General features: G+C 40.3%; 1 protein-coding gene across 2 annotated transcripts; it reads left to right on the plus strand.

Annotated features, from left to right (window-relative positions):
* The first annotated feature begins 6,170 nt into the window (after nt 1-6,170).
* On the plus strand, nt 6,171-11,440 carry LOC137055628 (patched domain-containing protein 3-like). 2 transcript variants are annotated; one of them, XM_067429475.1, is made up of 4 exons: nt 6,171-6,912; nt 8,916-9,043; nt 9,131-9,276; nt 9,354-11,440. In XM_067429475.1, the coding sequence occupies exons 1-4, from the start codon at nt 6,226-6,228 to the stop codon at nt 11,000-11,002; spliced, it is 2,610 nt and encodes an 869-aa protein (XP_067285576.1). In that variant the 5' UTR covers nt 6,171-6,225; the 3' UTR covers nt 11,003-11,440. The 2 variants fall into 2 exon arrangements, with proteins under 2 accessions (XP_067285576.1, XP_067285582.1); XM_067429481.1 differs by having other exon boundaries at nt 9,435-11,440.
* The last annotated feature ends 10,693 nt before the right edge of the window (nt 11,441-22,133 follow it).

Here is a 22,133-nt window from a genome sequence, read left to right on the forward strand (position 1 = left end):
CTTTTTAGCCAAAAATTTAAATCAGTGTGACTTTTTTATTTTAGTCGAATCGAAACGTTGTTAAAACGAATCGTTACACCCCTATTTTATTCACAAGAACTTGAAACAGAACACCAAACACCTCTAAGCATAACTCAAGACTGGACAAGGAGTGACTGAACAAGAGGAGCTAAGGCCCCGTCCACACAAAGCCAGAGCTTTCCCAATCAATCAAAATAATTATTTATTATGAATTACAGCGAGTAAAAGAGGTTAACTGATATCAGGATTCTGAACAGCAAAGATAAGCATCTGGGCAGTCCAGAATACTTCACAACTTCAATCAATGACTTTTATCGTCTTGTTCTTCCGTCTTCTCCCAACACCACGTTTTCTCCAATCAGGGGTCCTGTAACGCCAGGCAGCAATCTATACAAAGAAAATATAATGTACGGGACACAAAGGGCAACCAGTAATTTTCCATTTCATTCCCTCCAACCTGTAGCTTCATTAGGTTTCGATTGATGTAGAAGTGGTTATGCTTTTCTCAGAACCTTTTCACCCCTAACTATATGCAGACTTTTTCACCACCAACCACATACAAACATGTAAGTTCATCAACTTTCATCTACAGAAATCTTCCATATATCATCAGTAATTTTAATCATAAAACAAAGCAACATTTAGCAACTTAAATCATAATAAGCAACATCATTAAAATTAGCAAGAAATGTCCTTCAACCTGAATCAATTTGCTTTGGCACAACAGCTGATTAAGTTGACAGTAGGAACATTTACTTTTACATGCAAAAATATATTTTTGTGGAAAAACATGCTGACCACAACACCATGAGGTCCTCTCTTTCATGGCCAAGAGGACATTGGAGGGGCTTGAAAACATAATGGTCATTTGACCACAAATGTGTTTTATTGACCAGATACTGGGGGTGTCTCACATTGCCCCACTCTCCCCTACCGTTAACATTCCATGGTCACTTACCACCAAACACGAATAGACTGTCAAATTCGGGTCTACCGCGTCTAGTTCGATGCTTGAACATTTTGATCCATTTGTGCGTAAAAATCGAGCGTTTGAAGTGAAATAGATGCGTGTTCATTATGGGTGTGGCTTGTGGTCATTGTGGCACCTGCTGCTGCAGTAAATGTGGCGTATTCAAGGATTTTTTAAAAATAATCTCCTGTTTAAATGCATATTGCTTGCTGTGGACAGTTAAGCTGATGCCACCAGGGTGGTGGTGCAACCGGCTTTGGCCCGGCATCGCTGCTTGCAGCTTTAATCTGCATTGTTTCTCTTTACAGGTTGATTATCTGTCCTGCTGGGAAGTTAAACTCCTGGTGATTCTGTAAGACGAATGATGAGAAAAATCAGAACAAATGGCCTTTGGACCAATTACAGTTTGAGGGGTCGAAAGGGGGGAATACATTTTCAAGACCTGGCTATACATCCCATCATAATCAGTAAGTTTGAAAAGAGAAAAGAGGAGACTGTTTTTTCATAATCCTCCACAAGCGTTCATTCTTGCGGTTGCTAGATGTAAAGACTTTAAATCCACCCAATTATTTGTTGAAATATCAGCTTAAATTGGGTGCTTACTACAGGACGTTAATAAATAAAAGGGTTGATCTTGAAATATTGAAACTACAAGGCCACAGCTACTTTGTCAATTACTGATTCAGCTACATTAGAGTACTTACACTTTTCTCATTCTTGTTTTTCCCTTTGCCTTTCTTTACATTTAGAGGCCTGCCACAAGATCCACCCACTGCATTACAGTGTCATCGTAGCTGCCAATTTACATGATATAAATGTGATTTTAGTGACAGGGTGGTTTAGATGGTAATGCAAATTTTCAAATCACGTTTTGTTCGTTTGACAAAACCAAAGAAAAATACTCCTTTGTCAGAAAATTGTACATATTTAATGGCATAGAACTGACATTATTTTCTTGAAAGTCAATACTTGAACCTATTATTAGTAGTTTGGTTCATTTATCTATCTTTGTGTTATAAATTAATTAATTTCATAATAGTAAAATATATGAATATAAATAAACAAATGATAAATGATTTGTAAAAAAATGTTTGATCTGACTTTATTTTTTATTTATATATTTACTTTATTGTAATGCATTCATTTGTATTTATTTCCCTATTTATTTGTACATGCATGAAAGACAACAGTATCTACTTTTTAAGAAATCATAAAATTGTCAATGCAGGGGGATAATGGAGGACCATCCATGGATGAAAGCCAATGAATGGATCAAAAACATGCTGCAGCACTAGAGAGGAGCGGCCAGAATCTGCTGACTAAACAACCGTTTACAAATACAAAATGTATAAAACGTACTAATAACAAATGTTTAAAAAAAATCATAGTTGTATTTGTATTTCATGATGTGCACAAGAACGTGTAAAGAGAACACAGCTTAACCACTTTCTTTCTGTTAAAGCTAATAAAGTTTAAAATGTTACACAACATTTGCATGTTATTGAAGCATGAAGTTCGACTCTAAATCAAACTGTCTGGGAACATTTAACAAACTAGAAAAAACAAACAAACTTTATAACAATGTTAGGGCATAATGTTACAACAATGTTATCACTAAAAATGTGTTACATTAAAGGGTCACTTCAGCGATTAGCAGATGGTTTCTCTAGTCCCTTTCACACTGCACGTCAGACCCGCAATATTCCCGGAGCATTGCCGGGTCGCCTTCTGTGTGAAAGCAACCACGTCCTGGGATTGATTACCGAATTCGACCCGGGTCGGGGACCTAGTAACACTGCGGTATTCGACCCGGGACGAGCGCTGTGTGAACAAAAGCCGAAACTAATGCCTCAACATGTACGTAGTTATCGTGCGACTCCTAGAGCTTGTTTCTTCAATAACACAACCCTGCAGTGCCAGAAGAGCTCGTCGGTGTTTTAAACGCAGAGAGTGTTCGTATACAAAAGAAACTAAAATTAAACAAGCAGAAATGTGCGCAAACTGGACACAAGTCGAGACCACGGAGCTCCTTACTATCCGCGCTGAAGCGGAGATCGCTCGCAGTTATACGTCACATCAGGATGTCACCTGTCAACTTGATCAGTGATCGTTACGGGTTGTGTGTGAAAGCGCACATATTACGGTATTTCGCTGGCAGTGTGAATGGACCAAATCTAGCGGCCCGGGAACAAATGCCGGGTCGCATTATCCGTGTTTTTGCCGGAATCGCAGTGTGAAAGGGGCTTCAGTCACTGTAATCCAGTAGCGGTGGCTTTGGGAATGGCCTCACAGGGCAGCGAAGCATTCTGGGAATTGTAGTCTTTCTTCCCCATGAGACAAAAATACATTTTCTGTCTTTTCTCAGTCTAGAAAGCACCAAATTCAAAAATAATTTCACATTTCTACTGCATTAATGACCCAGTTTAAATACAGATTCATCTTCCCAGCGCTGAAGTACCCCTTTAAAGTACATTATTGTATCTTTTAGGAGAACATTCTGGAAACGTTTTAAGACTGTTGGGGTAGACAATGTTTAAAAATATTATCATTTTAACAAGATTATTCCAAAATGCCGGTGTTACACCGGTGTCAAACTGCACGCGTAAGCAGCGCGTATTTTTTCCGGCGCTCATGTTAACAGATGAGTGCATTCACACCGGCAGCAGAGGCAGCGCAGCGGCGCGTAGCAGGAGCAGAGCAGAAGCGGCAGTGCCGCCATCGTTTCGGCGCCGGCTCTATTTTTGACGAGCTGCTCACAATGAATTAAAGCCACAGTATATTGTTCTGATCAAAATTAACCTGGTGAACATGAAAAATAACACATTTAACCATGAAATAATTTAGTGAAGTGTTCCGTGTGTTTCTCAGTCACCATAGGCTATGACATCCGGCGCTGTGGGAAAAAAAAAGAGTTCTACACAAAAACCGAAGTCACTGCCATAAGTTTTTGCCTGATTTTAAATAATGTATGCCAGTTTAGTTTAAATTAAATATGAATTAAATTATGTATATATTATAACTATATGCTGGCATAAAAACAGAAACGATAAACAAAAGCACGTGGTGTCACAGGCAGTGTTCTTCAGACTAGTGCACCTGGACAGACAGTAATGGACGACACTCGTCTCCTCGTGGAGGTTGAGAAGCTCACAGTTCTCTATGAGCCACACAATTTGCTTTATAAAGACGAAAGTGAATGAAAAAGCATGGGAGGAAGTTGGTGAGCGTGAGCGGCTCTTGGTGCTGATGGGAAGTCATTTTAAAGTGTTTTTGACAATCTTTCGTTGTCTCACGAACGAACAACTAAATATGGATAGGTAAATAGAATATACACACATTAATATAGCACACAAACAGTATAGACATGTAGATAGACTATGATGTGCGTTATTTTGTCATTTAAAAAAAAAAACGTTGTTAGATAATTTGCTCATTTAGTTATTAATTATTCGATAAATCATTAAGAAGTTTCCTCTTAGTTATTGCAGTCATTTATGAATGATCTTTAATAGGTTTATGATGGGTAATGCATGTAAATTTGATGCTTATCCAATATTTCTAGACAATTTCCTGAAGTTTCTCTTTTTAGCAGTGTGCTTTTCATGGACATATAGTGCGATGGCCTTTCTTCTATCAAAAACTCGCACTAAACGAAATAAAAAAACATCAGAAACAAGTGCTATTTAAACGATTTTTTAAAAATAAAATTAGCTTCATGATAAATCTTTGCTTTATTTCCATTTCAAATACATTAAAGAGAAATGGAAAATTACCCATTATAGAGCAGGCTACTCTGTACACCACCCGCGGTTCAACTGCGCGCCACAAACACTGCCTGTGTGAAAGGAAAAAGTGTGCGCGCTGCTACTGCTTTAAAGCCCCGTTCACACCGCCAGCGATTTTGTCACTGCATGTCGCCAGCGCCAGAGATTCATGCCGCTAGTGGGCGTTCCCACTACGGGTTGCATATAAACGTCATTAAATAGTACCGTTTTTATTACGAGTGTTTGCAGAACAGAGCAAGTTATTAGAATACATACACACTGTACTGTACTAGGTAGACCATATTGCATGCAGTTTAGTCAAAACTTACTTTATATCACCACAATCCCAAACACGCTTTTCCATGCATCATTTTTTTAAATGTGTCTCTGTATGTAGGCTACACAGAGACATATCGTAAATAGGGGTGTAACGATTCGTTTAACAACGATTCGATTCGTATCACGATTTGAGGTTGTCGATATGATTTAAGGACGATATTGGTTCATTTAGAACGATATGATCCGAAACGATTCAGTGACTTGAAATCAATTCAGTAACTTTTTAGCCAAAAATTTAAATCAGTGTGAAAGTTTTATTTCAACAGAATCGAATCGTTGTTAAAACGAATCGTTACACCCCTAACATATTGATTATTCCACACAATACAACTATATGTGTGAAAAGTAGTTTGAAAGTCAACTTCCATAATTGTAATGCTTGAATTGACTAGTTTGATGGGCAATTTGTTTAATTTTAATATAACAACGTAACAAAAATTTCAGAGCGTCACAAAATGTCAAATATTAATACATTTGAGATAAAGAACCAAGGGGCATTATCACTTACTTTTAAACACTTGGATAAAGGTTGTGAAATCTTAAGAACTAAAGTGTAGAGTAATTCCTGTTTAATGTTTTTCTCTTATCATGTTGTGATAGTTTGAATTTTGTTTTCTTTTTTAATGCTTGTCAGATGCCTTTAAGCATTCCTTTATGTGGATGATTGGATTTTTTACTTATTTGTAATTGAATTATTATATATATATATATATATATATATATATATAAGTTGTCGTTTTTAACTGAACCCACGTCTTTTGCCCTCATTGTAGAAGTGAATCTGCTTTGGCTAGTGCAGGATTTGAGTTCAAGCTAATATTTCCCTCTGATGGGGGAATTTCCAGGGTGTTGTAGTCAATTATTTCTTTAAAGTCTAGAATTTTCTTGTGCATCAACATCCTTATCATCCTGTCCCTGAGAATGGAAATTACTCAGTTATGCGTGCAGTTTCAAGGATGAAAAGGGCAGGTGCCAACAAGGAAGTGTGTTAACTAGTAACAAATGACTTATTAGTGCTCAGCTCTGCCTATAAGTACGTTATGTCAACATCAAGGCATTATAGAAGGAGGATATTTTTGGGCTTTGCAGAACAGCAAGAGATTCACCGTAAACTGTTGAAGTGTGTGGAGGATGGCGAAGTGTAAAACAGACTGCATTGAAAGACCTCTGTCTCTGGCCTTTGAAAAGCTTGGTTGTGTTGTTGGTAGGCATCCATATGTGTTTATTATAGGATCTTTATATGTGGCTGCTGCCCTCGGAGCTGGTTTCATCTTTCTTCAGGAGATGGAGGCAAATGATATTGAAGACCAGTTTACGCCTGTCAATGGACGTGCCAAGCTGGAGAGGGCGATTGTGGTGGAAAATTTCCCACAATCTGAAGAATTTTCTGAGTTACGGCTTTCGTCTGAAGGCACTTATGCCTCTTTGATCATCACAGGCTTGCAAGGGGAAAATATATTAACTGAAGCAGCTTTTAATGACATTATAGAGCTAGACAGACAAGTGAAGAGTATAACGACAGGAAACACTTTTGAAAACCTCTGTGCCAAATCAAATGGAAAGTGCGTGTCAAGTGCAATTTTAGACATTTACAATGATACTAAAAAAGTTCCTTTAAACATAACAAATCTGATGAATAATGACATGTTTTGGGAAACAACCACTGGCGGTGTAGAGATAAAGCCAAACACTTCAGAGCTCACCAGTGTCAAAGCGGTCAGGCTTTTTTATTTTTTAGACGAGATGAAGACAAAGGAAAACTCTTACTGGCTTGATGGCTTTCTGAAACTCATCTCAAACTATACAGAGCAGAAAACGGTAAGTAAAAATTGTATGTCTACATGCATATATATATATATATATATATATATATATATATATACAGTCTTGTTCAAAATAATAGCAGTACAATGTGACTAACCAGAATAATCAAGGTTTTTAGTATATTTTTTATTGCTACGTGGCAAACAAGTTACCAGTAGGTTCAGTAGATTCTCAGAAAACAAATGAGACCCAGCATTCATGATATGCACGCTCTTAAGGCTGTGCAATTGGGCAATTAGTTGAATTAGTTGAAAGGGGTGTGTTCAAAAAAATAGCAGTGTGGCATTCAATCACTGAGGTCATCAATTTTGTGAAGAAACAGGTGTGAATCAGGTGGCCCCTATTTAAGGATGAAGCCAACACTTGTTGAACATGCATTTGAAAGCTGAGGAAAATGGGTCGTTCAAGACATTGTTCAGAAGAACAGCGTACTTTGATTAAAAAGTTGATTAGAGAGGGGAAAACCTATAAAGAGGTGCAAAAAATGATAGGCTGTTCAGCTAAAATGATCTCCAATGCCTTCAAATGGAGAGCAAAACCAGAGAGACGTGGAAGAAAACGGAAGACAACCATCAAAATGGATAGAAGAATAACCAGAATGGCAAAGGCTCAGCCAATGATCACCTCCAGGATGATCAAAGACAGTCTGGAGTTACCTGTAAGTACTGTGACAGTTAGAAGACGTCTGTGTGAAGCTAATCTATTTTCAAGAATCCCCCGCAAAGTCCCTCTGTTAAAAAAAAGGCATGTGCAGAAGAGGTTACAATTTGCCAAAGAACACATCAACTGGCCTAAAGAGAAATGGAGGAACATTTTGTGGACTGATGAGAGTAAAATTGTTCTTTTTGGGTCCAAGGGCCACAGGCAGTTTGTGAGACGACCCCCAAACTCTGAATTCAAGCCACAGTACACAGTGAAGACAGTGAAGCATGGAGGTGCAAGCATCATGATATGGGCATGTTTCTCCTACTATGGTGTTGGGCCTATTTATCGCATACCAGGGATCATGGATCAGTTTGCATATGTTAAAATACTTGAAGAGGTCATGTTGCCCTATGCTGAAGAGGACATGCCCTTGAAACGGTTGTTTCAACAAGACAATGACCCAAAACACACTAGTAAACGGGCAAAGTCTTGGTTCCAAACCAACAAAATTAATGTTATGGAGTGGCCAGCCCAATCTCCAGACCTTAATCCAATTGAGAACTTGTGGGGTGATATCAAAAATGCTGTTTCTGAAGCAAAACCAAGAAATGTGAATGAATTGTGGAATGTTGTTAAAGAATCATGGAGTGGAATAACAGCTGAGAGGTGCCACAAGTTGGTTGACTCCATGCCACACAGATGTCAAGCAGTTTTAAAAAACTGTGGTCATACAACTAAATATTAGTTTAGTGATTCACAGGATTGCTAAATCCCAGAAAAAAAGTCAAAGGTAGACACTGCTATTTTTTTGAACACACCCCTTTCAACTAATTGCCCAATTGCACAGCCTTAAGAGCGTGCATATCATGAATGCTGGGTCTTGTTTGTTTTCTGAGAATCTACTGAACCTACTGGTAACTTGTTTGCCACGTAGCAATAAAAAATATACTAAAAACCATGATTATTCTGGTTAGTCACATTGTACTGCTATTATTTTGAACAATACTGTATATATATATATATATATATATATATATATATATATATATATATATATATATATATATATATATACCTTGTTACCATTATAATATTTACACTTCATACTATATTAATCAACTAATCTCCAAAAAACTATAACTCAACCACCAAAAGTAATTTGGACAACAAATACCATATTTTGAAAAAATAAACCAAATCAATGTTTGTTTGCTTGATTTTTTTCCCCTGCAGGCTATTCATATCCTATTGTAATTTCCCATGACTATATCTTCACTGTACTTGAACACAATGCATCACATTTATGTATACATTAACTATACTGAACAGTGTTTTGTGTTGAATTTCTACAGGTCCATGTGTCTTACTTTACATCAATATCAAGACAGAGTGAGCTTGAGACCAATTCAGACTCTATCATCCCCCTATTCTCTGTTACGTATATCCTGGCCATTACCATTTCAATTATGTCTTGTATGAGGTATCACAAATTATTAAAGTATCAAATAAGCACATGTTTCTGCCACCAGCTATGTCATTGATCTCTATGGCATGTGTCTTTGCACAGGTTAGACTGTGTCAGGTCGAAGGTGTGGGTGGCCGCGTTCGGCGTCGTCTCCGCTGGGATGGCCGTGTTGGCCAGCTTTGGACTTCTGCTGTTCTGTGGGATGCCGTTTGGCATGACTGTGGAAACAGCCCCCTTTCTGATTCTCGGTAAGTTCATTCATTTCATCACAAGTAGGTGTCTCACAGCTGATGTTCACAGGCTCACGCTCTCTGCTGTCCTCCAGGTGTTGGTGTTGATGACATGTTCATTATGATCTCCAGTTGGCAGAAGACTGAAGTTAATAAAGCCGTTGAGATTCGTTTAGCAGAGACGTATAAAGAGGCCGGCGTGTCCATCACTATCACCACGCTGACAGATGTGCTGGCTTTCTACATCGGGCTCATGACGCCCTTCCGCTCAGTTCAGTCTTTCTGCATGTACACCAGCACAGCTCTTCTGTTCTGCTACATCTTCAACATCACCTTCTTCGGCGCGTGTCTCGCACTCAACGGACGGAGAGAGAAAGGCAACAGACACTGGCTGACCTGCATGGAAGTCCCTCAGGCCACTGGGGATGGTGGAGGCTGTTGTGTTGGTGGGGCGTATGATGAAAAGACACACAAAGAATTTGAAATGCCAATGGATTCATTCTTTAAACACTATTACGGCCCTTTTCTGACAAGAGCGTGGGTTAAGACGATTGTGTGTCTGATCTATGCCGGGTATTTGTCAGTCAGTATCTTTGGATGCTTCCAAATGCAGGAAGGTCTAGATGTGAAAAATTTAGCAACAGACGGCTCATATGTTGGCAGTTACTATGACAAAGAAGATGAATACTTCTCTGCCTTTGGTCCTAATGTCATGTTAGTTATAAAGGATGAAAACTTTCAGTACTGGAACTTAACTGCTCGTGAAAGTCTTGACTTGTGTTTGGAAAAGTTTCAAAATCTGACAGTGGCAAATTCAAGCATTTCGCCTGTTTCTTGGCTGAGTGCATACATGCAGTTTGGACAGAATGCTGGTTTCAATTTTAGTTTAATGGATGAAACGCAATTCAAAAGCAATTTAACTGCATTTTTAAATCAGTCAATTCAAGGTTTCAGTCAAGATGTTAATTTCACTGAAGGTCAAATTCATGCATCACGTATGTTCATTCAGGCTGTGAACATCCGCACAGCAATCGATGAGAAGAACATGCTGGATACATTTAGAGAAACCGCAGAAAAATGTGGGAAGTTGCAGACTCCTGTTGATCTGATTGTGTACCACCCTACATTCATCTATTTCGACCAATATGCCGTCATCGTCGAGAATACAATCCAAAATATAGTAGTTGCTACATGTGCAATGCTAGTCATTTCACTCCTGTTGATCCCAAACCCTCTCTGCTCTCTCTGGGTCACATTTGCCATCGCATCTGTTATTGTGGGAGTGGCCGGTTTCATGGCATTATGGGATGTCAGTTTAGACGCTGTGTCTATGATTATCCTTGTTGTTTGTATCGGGTTTTCTGTCGACTTCTCTGCTCACATATCCTATGCTTTTGTGTCAAGTGAAAAATCCTCAGCGAATGAGAAAGCCATTGATGCCATCAATAAACTGGGCTATCCGATCATTCAGGGGGCCGTGTCCACTATCGCCGGTGTGGTGGTGCTCGCGGCTGCTAAAAGCTACATCTTCAGGACTTTCTTCAAAATCATGTTCTTAGTCATTCTGTTCGGGGCCGCCCATGGCATCATATTCATACCGGTGTTCCTGACCTTCCTCGGCGCTTGTAGGAACAGTCAAGAAAAAAACAAACAACATCTTCCAGAGCCCAGTGACACAAGTCAACATCAAGTAAAAGCAGTAGTGATTCAGAATGTATGGTGTGCTGATCCTGACTGTCCATAGGCTACATGACCCTACATAGGAGAAGGGGTTTAGAAAATAGATGGAGGAACTTTTTCTGTTAGTATGACTTTTGGATTTGACCATGCAAGAGGATCCTGAAATAGCAATCATTCTGTTCTGTTCTTATGTATACACTGCATCTTACATATTTTTGTGTATTTATATTTCAATCAAGTTTATCTTTTTTAATTTCATTTTTTATCCATGTAATAAATATGATTTCCAATACAAGTCTGTTTAAAATGCACATCTATTCATTTTAACACAATTTCAAATGACACAATATATTCACAATCCCCTGTGTTTTGTAAGCTGGAGGGCATGTTAGCAATATTTCCTGGTCAACATTTCCTTGTTCCTGATGGAAAGTAAATTAAAGAGTAATCCATGTATTCTGTGTCTTAAGTTGTCAATGTCATTTTTAAAAGCACCATTAAACACAACCAGGGTTGACCAATGTGCTACTGTCGGGTTCTTCCAAAAACTTTTCAGGAGGCATTCATAAAGTAAACAAAATCTTGATTTATTCAAGAGGGAAAAACAAATAACTTATACAAGGGTCACATCCAATTAAATAAATAACGAAATGCAAGGGGGAAAAAACAAAGTGAGCTCTGGGTCTCTGATGTTATATGACCGGGATCCCTCACCAGAACTGCCTCACCATCGAAACCAAACTCACTTTTAAGAAATTAGACCAAACCATTGCATTACCCAAGGGTCTCACAAATCTCATTTCATGGTTTTACGTTTTTGAAAAATATTCACATAAACAAACTCCAGAAACATATGAAAACTCACATGCACCATAAAGCAATAATAGAAATAAATATACACAAAATATTATACACAAAAATATATCCATTCAAATGAACAAGAACACCCCTCAACAAATGATCCAAACACATATTAAACCAAACCCTACATTTCCCATAATTCCCCAAAATAATAATAAAAGGTTTCCGGAAACGGCACATCCGTTTAGTCCGATCTTCGCTCCATGCTGCAGTCATGGGCTTCGGCGAAAACCTCGGGTAAGGAAACAACTCAAACAAAATAAAATTATTACACTCATAACTTTGTCTAGTGGAATTTATTCATTCTCTAGCGTGCACTCTAGTCATGAACGGGCGCTAACTCCTTTTTAGATCTTAAATGCGCACACCCCTAGTACAACCGTTTGGTTAGGATTTTAACAAATACATAAAAATAAATAAAGCACAAACAATCTTACAAAACCAACACAATGAGAATGTAATACCAAATATACACCAAAACAAATAAATAAATAAATACAATATATGAATATAAAGAGAGGAAAAAATAAGTCAAACAATAACATTTCAAAATAAATATATAGCATATATGTGTGGCCTTAGCCTTCACAGCTACACAATAAATACAGTGCAATAAAACTTCCTCATTGATTATTCACATGATGTTCTAGATCAAATGCATTAATCACACCTTGTTTTTTTTCCTATCAGTGTGAAAGAGACTGAAAATACTCCATCGATTTGGTCATTCAGTACAGAGAAGTGTACTGATACTCATTCGAAACTGTTAAAGAGTAGTTCACCCAAAACTGAAAATCCTGTCATTAATTACTCACCCTCATGTCGATCCCAACCCGTAAATATCATTTATTGTGTTCTGAAGATGAATAAAGGTATTACTGGTTTGGAACATGAGGGTGAATAATAATGACAGAATTACATATTTTGTGTGAACTAACCCTTTAAAGGGTTACTTCAGTGATTTAGCATTAAGCTTTATATTTAAACTGGGTCATTAATGTAGTGGAAATGTAAAATTATTTTTGAATGCGGCGCCTTCTAGACTAAGAAATACAGAAAATGTAATTTTGTCTCATGGGGATGAAAGACACCAACTCCCAGAATGCACTTGTTTTGCTGTCCTACGAGGCCACTCCCAAAGCCATGGCTACTGGATTACTGGATCACTTTCCCACCACTTTGTCGTGAAGTGTTCGTGCAGTGTACAGGGGGAAACAAGAGGCAATAAACCTCTCCCGATCGGGAATCGGATGGTCAGATGAATTTCTGGCGTGTCAGTAATTCTGCTCGCCCCTCGTGAGGTTATCGCACGGCGCAAAAGCAGAAGTTTAACCATTTAATTTTTAATTTAGGGCTAGCCTACTTGATTTACTTTCACACTTTATTTGTATTTAATATTAATTAATATTTAGCCTACTTAATCTTATTATGACGGGAAGTGGGAACTGTTGTCCATCTTCTTTCATTTTCTCTTTTCGCGTTTTAATTCATGAACGCGAGTCAGTGGATATGACACAATGTGCAAATGCAGTCTCAAATCCAGTCAATTATTCACTACATAAAGTGAAAATAAAATCTGACAAGCAATGTCGGCGCATATTCTCAGACAACGAGAGATAAATCTACTTCAACATGCTGATAATGTAGCCTATAAATTTTAATTTATTTTCTTAATTTTTCTCTTTTTGTCCATATTGTGGGGAAAAAAAGGGAGAAGTAGGCCCATTTTGTGTTAAACAAGTTCTTTTTAGATAAATCTGCTCTTACTTTTCATTGAGCAGTCCCTCCAGGATTTCGTGGGTCTTTTTTGATTGTTGCGGCCACTTTCCTTAAAAGTTGCAATGAAAGTTGCGATGTTTTAAAGTGCTCATATTATGCTTTTTTGCTTTTCTCCTGTCTTTATTGTGTTTTTAATATCTTTTTTGTTTATTTTATAGGTGAAAAAGTGAAAGCCCAAAGTGCACCCTAAAGGGACTTACCATGTCCCACAGAAAACATTTTTTTTAAACATTTTCTTGTGAGGTTATCAAATGAACGATGAAAGGGGGAATTATGGTGGAAAAAAATAATCATAGAAGAAGAATCATTATTTAGACGTGCATACAGGAGTCAATATGTGTTTCTGCCATGCAGGACACTTCTCCAAGCTTAACTGACACAGAGGGTGCTTTGGTGACCTGTAGGGCACACCTAGTTTGAGGGCTCTCCCGAAACAAAGGTGTCTGGAATAACTAATTCTAAGGGCCAGGTGTAAGGAAACCAGGATAGATGGGAGGTTCTAACTTTTACCATGTGTGGAAAACTACTGAGAGGGATTGTTAGCACTAGATTTAGCACAGTTAGCACTAGGGGTGTAACGATTCGGTTTAACAATGATACGATTCGGTTGAATTAAATTAGATTCACATTGATTTAAATTTTTGGCTAAAAAGTTACTGAACTGATTTCAAGCCACTGAATCGTTTCGGATCATATCGTTCTAAATGAACCTTGAAACTCCTTAAATCGTATCGACAACCTCAAATCGTGATACGAATCGAATTGTTGTTAAACGAATCGTTACACCCCTAGTTATTCCTGATGATGACCCCGAAATCATTTTAAAACAGGTGTGCAACTCGGTTTTAATTTATATTTTTATTGCATTATTTCCATATTTTGCCCAATGTCTGGCTTTTACTACTTCTGTATGTAAACAGATTTTAAAATGATCTAATTATCTAAATGTACTTACTCTTCCTTGATGAGAAGCTGGAATGTGGAGACCTCATTAAAATCTCCTCATTAAAGTCGTAAATCAGCACTGGGCTCTGTATATTGGTGATGATGAGGTGGTTTACATAGTGAAAAGTGAGTTCATTACAAATATAATAGTATGCTTTTATGGGGCTTGTAGTGGTATATGTTATACAGTGGGGCAAAACATAATTTAGTTAGCCAACAATTGTGCAAGTTCTCCCACTTAAAAAGATGAGAGAGGCCTGTAATATTCATCAGAAAAGATTTCACAGAATGAGAAATCAAATCCAGAAAATCTCAATGTCTGATTTTTTATTAATTTATTTGCACATTATGGTGGAAAACAAGTATTTGGTCAATAACAAAAGTTAATCTCAGTACTTTGTTATATACCTTTGTTAGCAATGACAGAGGTTAAACATTTGTAACATCTGTAAGTCTCCACAAGGTTTTTACACACTGTTGCCGGTAGTTTGGCCCATTCCTCCCTCAGATCTCCTCTAGAGCTGTGATGTTTTGGGGCTGTCATTGGGCAACATAGATTTTGAACTCCCTCCAAAGATTTTCATTGAGGTTGAGCTCTGGAGACTGGCTAGGCCACTCGACATCAGGACCTTGAAATGTTTCTTTCGAAGCCACTCTTTCGTTGCCCTGGGCGGTGTGTTTGGGATCACTGTCATGCTGAAAGACCCAGCCACGTTTCATCTTCAATGCCCTTGCTGATGGAAGGATGTTTTTCCTCAAAATCTCACAATACATGGCCTCATTTATTCTTGCCTTTACACGGATCAGTCGTTCTGGTCCCTTTGCAGAAAAACAGCCCCAAAGCATGATGTTTCCACCCCCATGCTTCATAGTAGGTATGGTGCAACTCAGAATTCTTTCTCCACTAAACACATAAAGTTAAGTTAAGTTTTTAGCAAAAGTTCTATTATGGTTTCATCTGACCATATGACATTCTCCCAATCCTCTTCTGCATCATCCAAATGCTCTCAGCAAACTTCAGAAGTGGAGGGGACATTTGGGATTTGAGTCCCTGGCGGTGTAGTGTGTTACTGATGCCAGCCTTTGGTCTCAGCTCTCTGCAGGTCATTCACTGGGTCCACTAGGGGTGAGATCTTGCGTGGAGCCCCAGATCGAGGGAGATTATCAGTGGTCTTGTATGTCTTCCATTTTCTAATAATTCCTCCCATAGTTTTCTTCACACCAAGCTGCTTGCCTATTGCAGATTCAGTCTTCCCAGCCTGGTGCAGGTCTTCAGTTTAGTTTCTGGTGTCCTTTGACAGCTCTTTGGTCTTGGCCATAGTGGAGTTTGGAGTCTGACTGTTTGAGGTTGTGGACAGGTGTCTTTTATACTGATAACGAATTCAAACAGGTGCCATTAATACAGGTAACGAGTGGAGGACAGAGGAGCCTCTTAGAGAAGATGTTACAGGTCTGTGAGAGCCAAAAATCTTGCTTTTTTGTAGGTGACCAAGTACTTATTTTACACCATAAATGGTAGGGGTGTAACGATTCGGTTTAACAATGATACGATTCGGTTGAAATAAAACTTTCACACTGATTTAAATTTTTGGCTAAAAAGTTACTGAATTGATTTCAAGTCACTGAATCATTTCGGATCATATCGTTCTAAATGAACCAATATCGTCCTTAAATCGTATTGACAACCTCAAATCGCGATACGAAACGAATCATTGTTAACCGAATCGTTACACCCCTAATAAATGGCAATGTGATTTTCTGGATTTTTTCCCTCTCATTCTGTCTCTCATAGTTGAAGTTTACCAATGATGAAAATTACAGGCCTCTCTCATCTTTTTAAGTGAGAGAACTTGCATAATTAGTGGCTGAGTAAATACTCTTTTGCCCCACTGAATGCTAAGTTAATGGTTATTTTGTTATTTCAGTTTTGTGTGTTATCATGTTTTGTCTTTCACTGTACATGTTTATTAGTCATGGTTTTTGGGGAAAGGTCAATACTTTATTGTTAATTTCTGGCCAGTTCAGCAAAAAGAGCAAGATTCTTCACTTTTTTAACATAAAATTTTTCACCTTTTGATTATTTATTATATCTATCAGATAAAGAAAATGTCCTCTGCTTTTCTCCATAGCTGCAACTGGTCAAGCCATAGTAAAAAGAGAGAAACTTAAATATGTAGTGGGCGATCATGGCTACAGTGTTCATAACTATTTAGATGACAAGTATAAACCTCGCCCTGCCAGTGAAATCAGAAAGGAAGCATTAAGCCATGAGGGAGAGGACCGTCCCTATCAGCTGGTAACACAGAACTGTGAGCACTTTGTTACAGATCTGAGATAGGCACAAAGTCGCCAGGTACAGGCCTGACATACTTAGAAATGCATGTATTAGAATCACTACATGTTAGTCAATGATAGTGCGGTTATCATTACCGAGCTGTATTATGGTAAATTATTTGACTTTTTTTTCTGTCCCTTTCCATAGGTACAACAAGTAGTTACTGGAGTCAGTTTGACTGGTGTTCATATGCTAATAACTGCCGGACTCTGGAAACTGTATCGTTTGAAGAAAGAGAAAGAGGCATCACAAAAGGCAAAAATACGTTGTATTCGCCAGTCAGAGAGTATTGTAGACGATGTGCCAAGGCAGTGTACCTGTGATGAAGGCCAGGAATGTTTCAAGTAACAACCGACAGAAATTACAGCTCAGCACTACAGATGGTTCCAGGCTTCTTAAGACGTTGTTAATCCTGAAATGAATCGCTGTAGGTGTATGAACTACATAAATCAAAGTACATATACCCTAATCAATTATTACAAAAGATTGTACTGTACATTAGTATAAAAAATTAAAAGTACTGATTGGTGAAGTTTGTTTTGTAAATTTGTATACTTATGTTATTATGTTATATAATCCTACAGCTCAAAATACATGGGGGAGGGTCTAACATCATTATGAATTATTATGAATATAAATTCTTTAAGTAACCAACACCGGTCAGTGTAACTACTCCACTGAGGTGAATTGTCTCGTCTTGACTTGGCAGATGAACATGACACGAGCAAACACCTCACCTCAGTGTGTTACAGGATCAAAGCTAGACCCAGGCAAGTCACCTGACCTGTACAGAAGTCAACATCAAGACATAATACACCGCAGAATTCAATCAGCGTTACATAAAACAGCAGTAAAAAAGAAACAAAATCATATATAGATTCTTTTTAACAGTACAGGGAATCTTTTTATGCTGTATTTTTCCTCATGACAGTGTAAAACAACTTAAAAATACTCCATCATTTGTCCTCACAGACATGAACGATATGTCTTTACAAAGCTTAAAGTGTCTATTTCTTAAATAAAAATAAAATGTTCTGTTTCGCTAAATAAAGGAAACTAACAGGATGCGCGTTCTCCCGTCTGTCTCCCTGTAAAGTCCATTCTGAAATGTAAAAAAATACAGGAAACTACCTTTGGCCATCTAACCAATCTAAGACCATTGCGTTTTTCAGAGAGACGGGCTTCATAGAAGCAGGAAGCACACGAGCCGTTCAACGGACAGTGGAGACAGCGGTGTGGAATAAAGGGAGAATAGAAGAAAAATACAGAAGAAGTATTAAGACATGTTATTCTGCGCCCCATAAACACAACCAAGTCTAGGAGAAAAAAAACACAGAACTACCCCTTTAAATATTCTCTGTTTGTGTAATCCGTATGAGAGGTCCAGTTTCTCCGGTGAAGCCTCGTTAACTTTAATGAGACCACAACCATACGCGTGCTAATGATTCACATGCAAATCATCCACGAGGAAGAAACGCGAACCTGAAAAAGCCCCCATCACCTCAAAACAAAGACTCATCTTCATCATTCTTCTGATTTCATCAATCTCGGAAGACACGCTGCGAGTTTACCTGGGATTTACCTTAGAATAATAAGAAGAACGCAATTTTAAGATTTTTAGGGTAAAACATTTCTTCTCACTTATATTAGCGTTACTGATGCATAAACTTCACATTGTAGGCTACTAGTTGAACTATTGGCAGACTAAACTCAATGGTAAACATGTTAATGGCAACCTCAATGCTAAATAGAGATACACATCCGAAATGAGGATGCCTATTTTATGCTCTAGTCATTTAATAATATTAAACGCAGCATGATGTAAAATTAGGTTTGCCAGCTGTCCCGTGTATTAGCAGAGAAGTCTTATTTATTGGGCATAAATGTCCCGTACATGTCTGACCCGTTTATTGACTAATATACGCTGATGGTGGCACCGTTCACAGATGGTGTTGCGTCTTTTGCACACTTACGTTCGTTATTTTAAATGTAGATGAGGTCAAATAGAGAGAAATAGTTTTCATTCATCTTGCACTGTCCCAGTTTGCCATGAATGTCTCAGCTTTTTTTACACCACTGCTCTGTGTTGTTTTCGTGTGTAAACCCAAATACACTACCATTCAAACGTTTTAGATTTGTCTGTTTTCAAAAAAGGTTATTCTGCTTATCAAGACGTTATATCATCAAGAATACAGGTAAAACAGTAATATTGTGAAGTATTTTTATAATTTTAAATAATTGTTTTCTATTTGGATGTATTTTTAAAATGCAATTTATTCCGGTCTTCAGTTTCACATGATCCTTCAGAAATCATTGTAAAAAAAAAATAAAAAAAAGACAAAATCATTGTAATATGCTGATTTGCTGCACAAGAAACATTTCTTATTAATATCAATTTTGATAATAATCAATTTTGATTATTATTATTATCAACATAATGTATGTTACATCTGGTGAACAATAGCAAGTTTAAACAACAGTTATTATACTCAGGTTTGGACAGTTCGGTGAACAAAAGCTCAGGAGGGCTGGTAATGACAGGTTATTGCGGCTGAAGGAACACCACTCAGGAAAGAGATGCAGGGATGCAATGGGCAGACTGAACCGGCGGGATCCAGGAATCCGGAACGAAGAGTCAAGACCAGGAAACACACGAACAGCCAAGACCCACCGGACAAACTGCAACAATCTGACAACAAGGCTGGGTGAGACACATGTAGAAATAGCCCAGGTGATGAGTGCAGCAGGTGGCAGTGATACTCAGTAATCAGAAACCTCCAACACAACCACACACACAGAGCAAGGGAGACATTATATTGCTCCAAAAACACAGTTAAGACATTTATAACATTAATCAAAGATTTAACCCATCTATAAAAACCTAGACCCCCCCCCCAATAACTCGGCGCCTTCCACCAAACGAGCCTTCCGCCAAGAGAGAAAGCCTCCTGCGGGCGCCTTCCACCACGCGAGCCTTCCGCCAAGAGAGAAAGCCTCCTGCGGGCGCCTTCCACCACGCGAGCCTTCCGCCAAGAGAGAAAGCCTCCTGCGGGCGCCTTCCACCACGCGAGCCTTCCGCCAAGAGAGAAAGCCTCCTGCGGGCGCCTTCCACCACGCGAGCCTTCCGCCAAGAGAGAAAGCCTCCTGCGGGCGCCTTCCACCACGCGAGCCTTCCGCCAAGAGAGAAAGCCTCCTGCGGGCGCCTTCCACCACGCGAGCCTTCCGCCAAGAGAGAAAGCCCCCTGCGGGCGCCTTCCACCACGCGAGCCTTCCGCCAAGAGAGAAAGCCCCCTGCGGGCGCCTTCCACCACGCGAGCCTTCCGCCAAGAGAGAAAGCCCCCTGCGGGCGCCTTCCACCACGCGAGCCTTCCGCCAAGAGAGAAAGCCCCCTGCGGGCACCTTCCACCACGCGAGCCTTCCGCCAAGAGAGAAAGCCCCCTGCGGGCGCCTTCCACCACGCGAGCCTTCCGCCAAGAGAGAAAGCCCCCTGCGGGCACCTTCCACCACGCGAGCCTTCCGCCAAGAGAGAAAGCCCCCTGCGGGCGCCTTCCACCACGCGAGCCTTCCGCCAAGAGAGAAAGCCCCCTGCGGGCGCCTTCCACCACGCGAGCCTTCCGCCAAGAGAGAAAGCCCCCTGCGGGCACCTTCCACCACGCGAGCCTTCCGCCAAGAGAGAAAGCCTCCTGCGGGCACCTTCCACCACGCGAGCCTTCCGCCAAGAGAGAAAGCCCCCTGCGGGCGCCTTCCACCACGCGAGCCTTCCGCCAAGAGAGAAAGCCTCCTGCGGGCACCTTCCACCACGCGAGCCTTCCGCCAAGAGAGAAAGCCTCCTGCGGACACCTTCCACCACGCGAGCCTTCCGCCAAGAGAGAAAGCCTCCTGCGGGCACCTTCCACCACGCGAGCCTTCCGCCAAGAGAGAAAGCCTCCTGCGGGCGCCTTCCACCACGCGAGCCTTCCGCCAAGAGAGAAAGCCCCCTGCGGGCGCCTTCCACCACGCGAGCCTTCCGCCAAGAGAGAAAGCCCCCTGCGGGCACCTTCCACCACGCGAGCCTTCCACCAAGAGAGAAAGCCCCCTGCGGGCACCTTCCACCACGCGAGCCTTCCGCCAAGAGAGAAAGCCCCCTGCGGGCACCTTCCACCACGCGAGCCTTCCGCCAAGAGAGAAAGCCCCCTGCGGGCGCCTTCCACCACGCGAGCCTTCCGCCAAGAGAGAAAGCCCCCTGCGGGCGCCTTCCACCACGCGAGCCTTCCACCAAGAGAGAAAGCCCCCTGCGGGCGCCTTCCACCACGCGAGCCTTCCACCAAGAGAGAAAGCCCCCTGCGGGCGCCTTCCACCACGCGAGCCTTCCACCAAGAGAGAAAGCCCCCTGCGGGCGCCTTCCACCACGCGAGCCTTCCGCCAAGAGAGAAAGCCCCCTGCGGGCGCCTTCCACCACGCGAGCCTTCCACCAAGAGAGAAAGCCTCCTGCGGGCGCCTTCCACCACGCGAGCCTTCCACCAAGAGAGAAAAAGAAACAGCACTGGTAAGGGTTTTAAATGATTTGTTAATTGCCTCAGATTCGGGTTATATATCTATTTTGATTCTACTTGATCTCAGTGCGGCTTTCGATACCATTGATCATTGTACTTTACGCTCACGTCTTGAGCATGTCTTTGGTGTTTCTGAGATTGCTTTAAACTGGTTCAAGTCTTATCTCTCTGACCGTAAACAATTAGTTGTATTGGAGGATTCAAGATCTGAATTCGGAGTGGTTCCTCAAGGATCAATACTTGGCCCTGCGGGCGCCTTCCACCACGCGAGCCTTCCGCCAAGAGAGAAAGCCCCCTGCGGGCACCTTTCACCACACGAGCCAATTTTCACAATTTTCACCCAACCTGGCATCCATCCAGAGAGAAGAGGACCAGCGCTTGCGCCCGAAAACTCCTCCAAGAACCCCATCCGAGCTTCACTGCCCTGAAGAGACTCTGAGAAACTACAAAGACACACACACCTAAAGCCAACTCAAAGCAGGTATTATATTCTCAATCATTCCTGTTTACGGAAATATTAATTAATTTGGGTCTCTTGCAAAGGACTAAATAAAAGCTGCCCCTCTCTCTCTCTCTCTCTCTCTCTCTCTCTCTCTCTCTCATTCTATTTTACTTTATATTATTCGTTAAGTGTGATTTTTCCCTGTATGTTATTTGTTTTATTACCTACATGTATATGCATATTTCCCTTTGTGTGAATCGTAGTTTGTATACAGTTGTTTATTAAAACCCAATAATTTCAT

This window comes from Pseudorasbora parva, chromosome 2 (genome assembly GCF_024679245.1).
Source record: "Pseudorasbora parva isolate DD20220531a chromosome 2, ASM2467924v1, whole genome shotgun sequence".
Taxonomy (NCBI): Eukaryota; Metazoa; Chordata; class Actinopteri; order Cypriniformes; family Gobionidae; genus Pseudorasbora; species Pseudorasbora parva.

Bases quoted from the DNA above. Each gene is read 5' to 3' on its own strand.
- LOC137055628 (XM_067429475.1), top strand. From the start codon at position 6,226: ATGGCGAAGTGTAAAACAGACTGCATTGAAAGACCTCTGTCTCTGGCC. The intron at 6,913-8,915 runs GTAAGTAAAAAT...GAATTTCTACAG, and splicing joins ACTATACAGAGCAGAAAACG to GTCCATGTGTCTTACTTTAC. The intron at 9,044-9,130 runs GTATCACAAATT...GTCTTTGCACAG, and splicing joins TCAATTATGTCTTGTATGAG to GTTAGACTGTGTCAGGTCGA.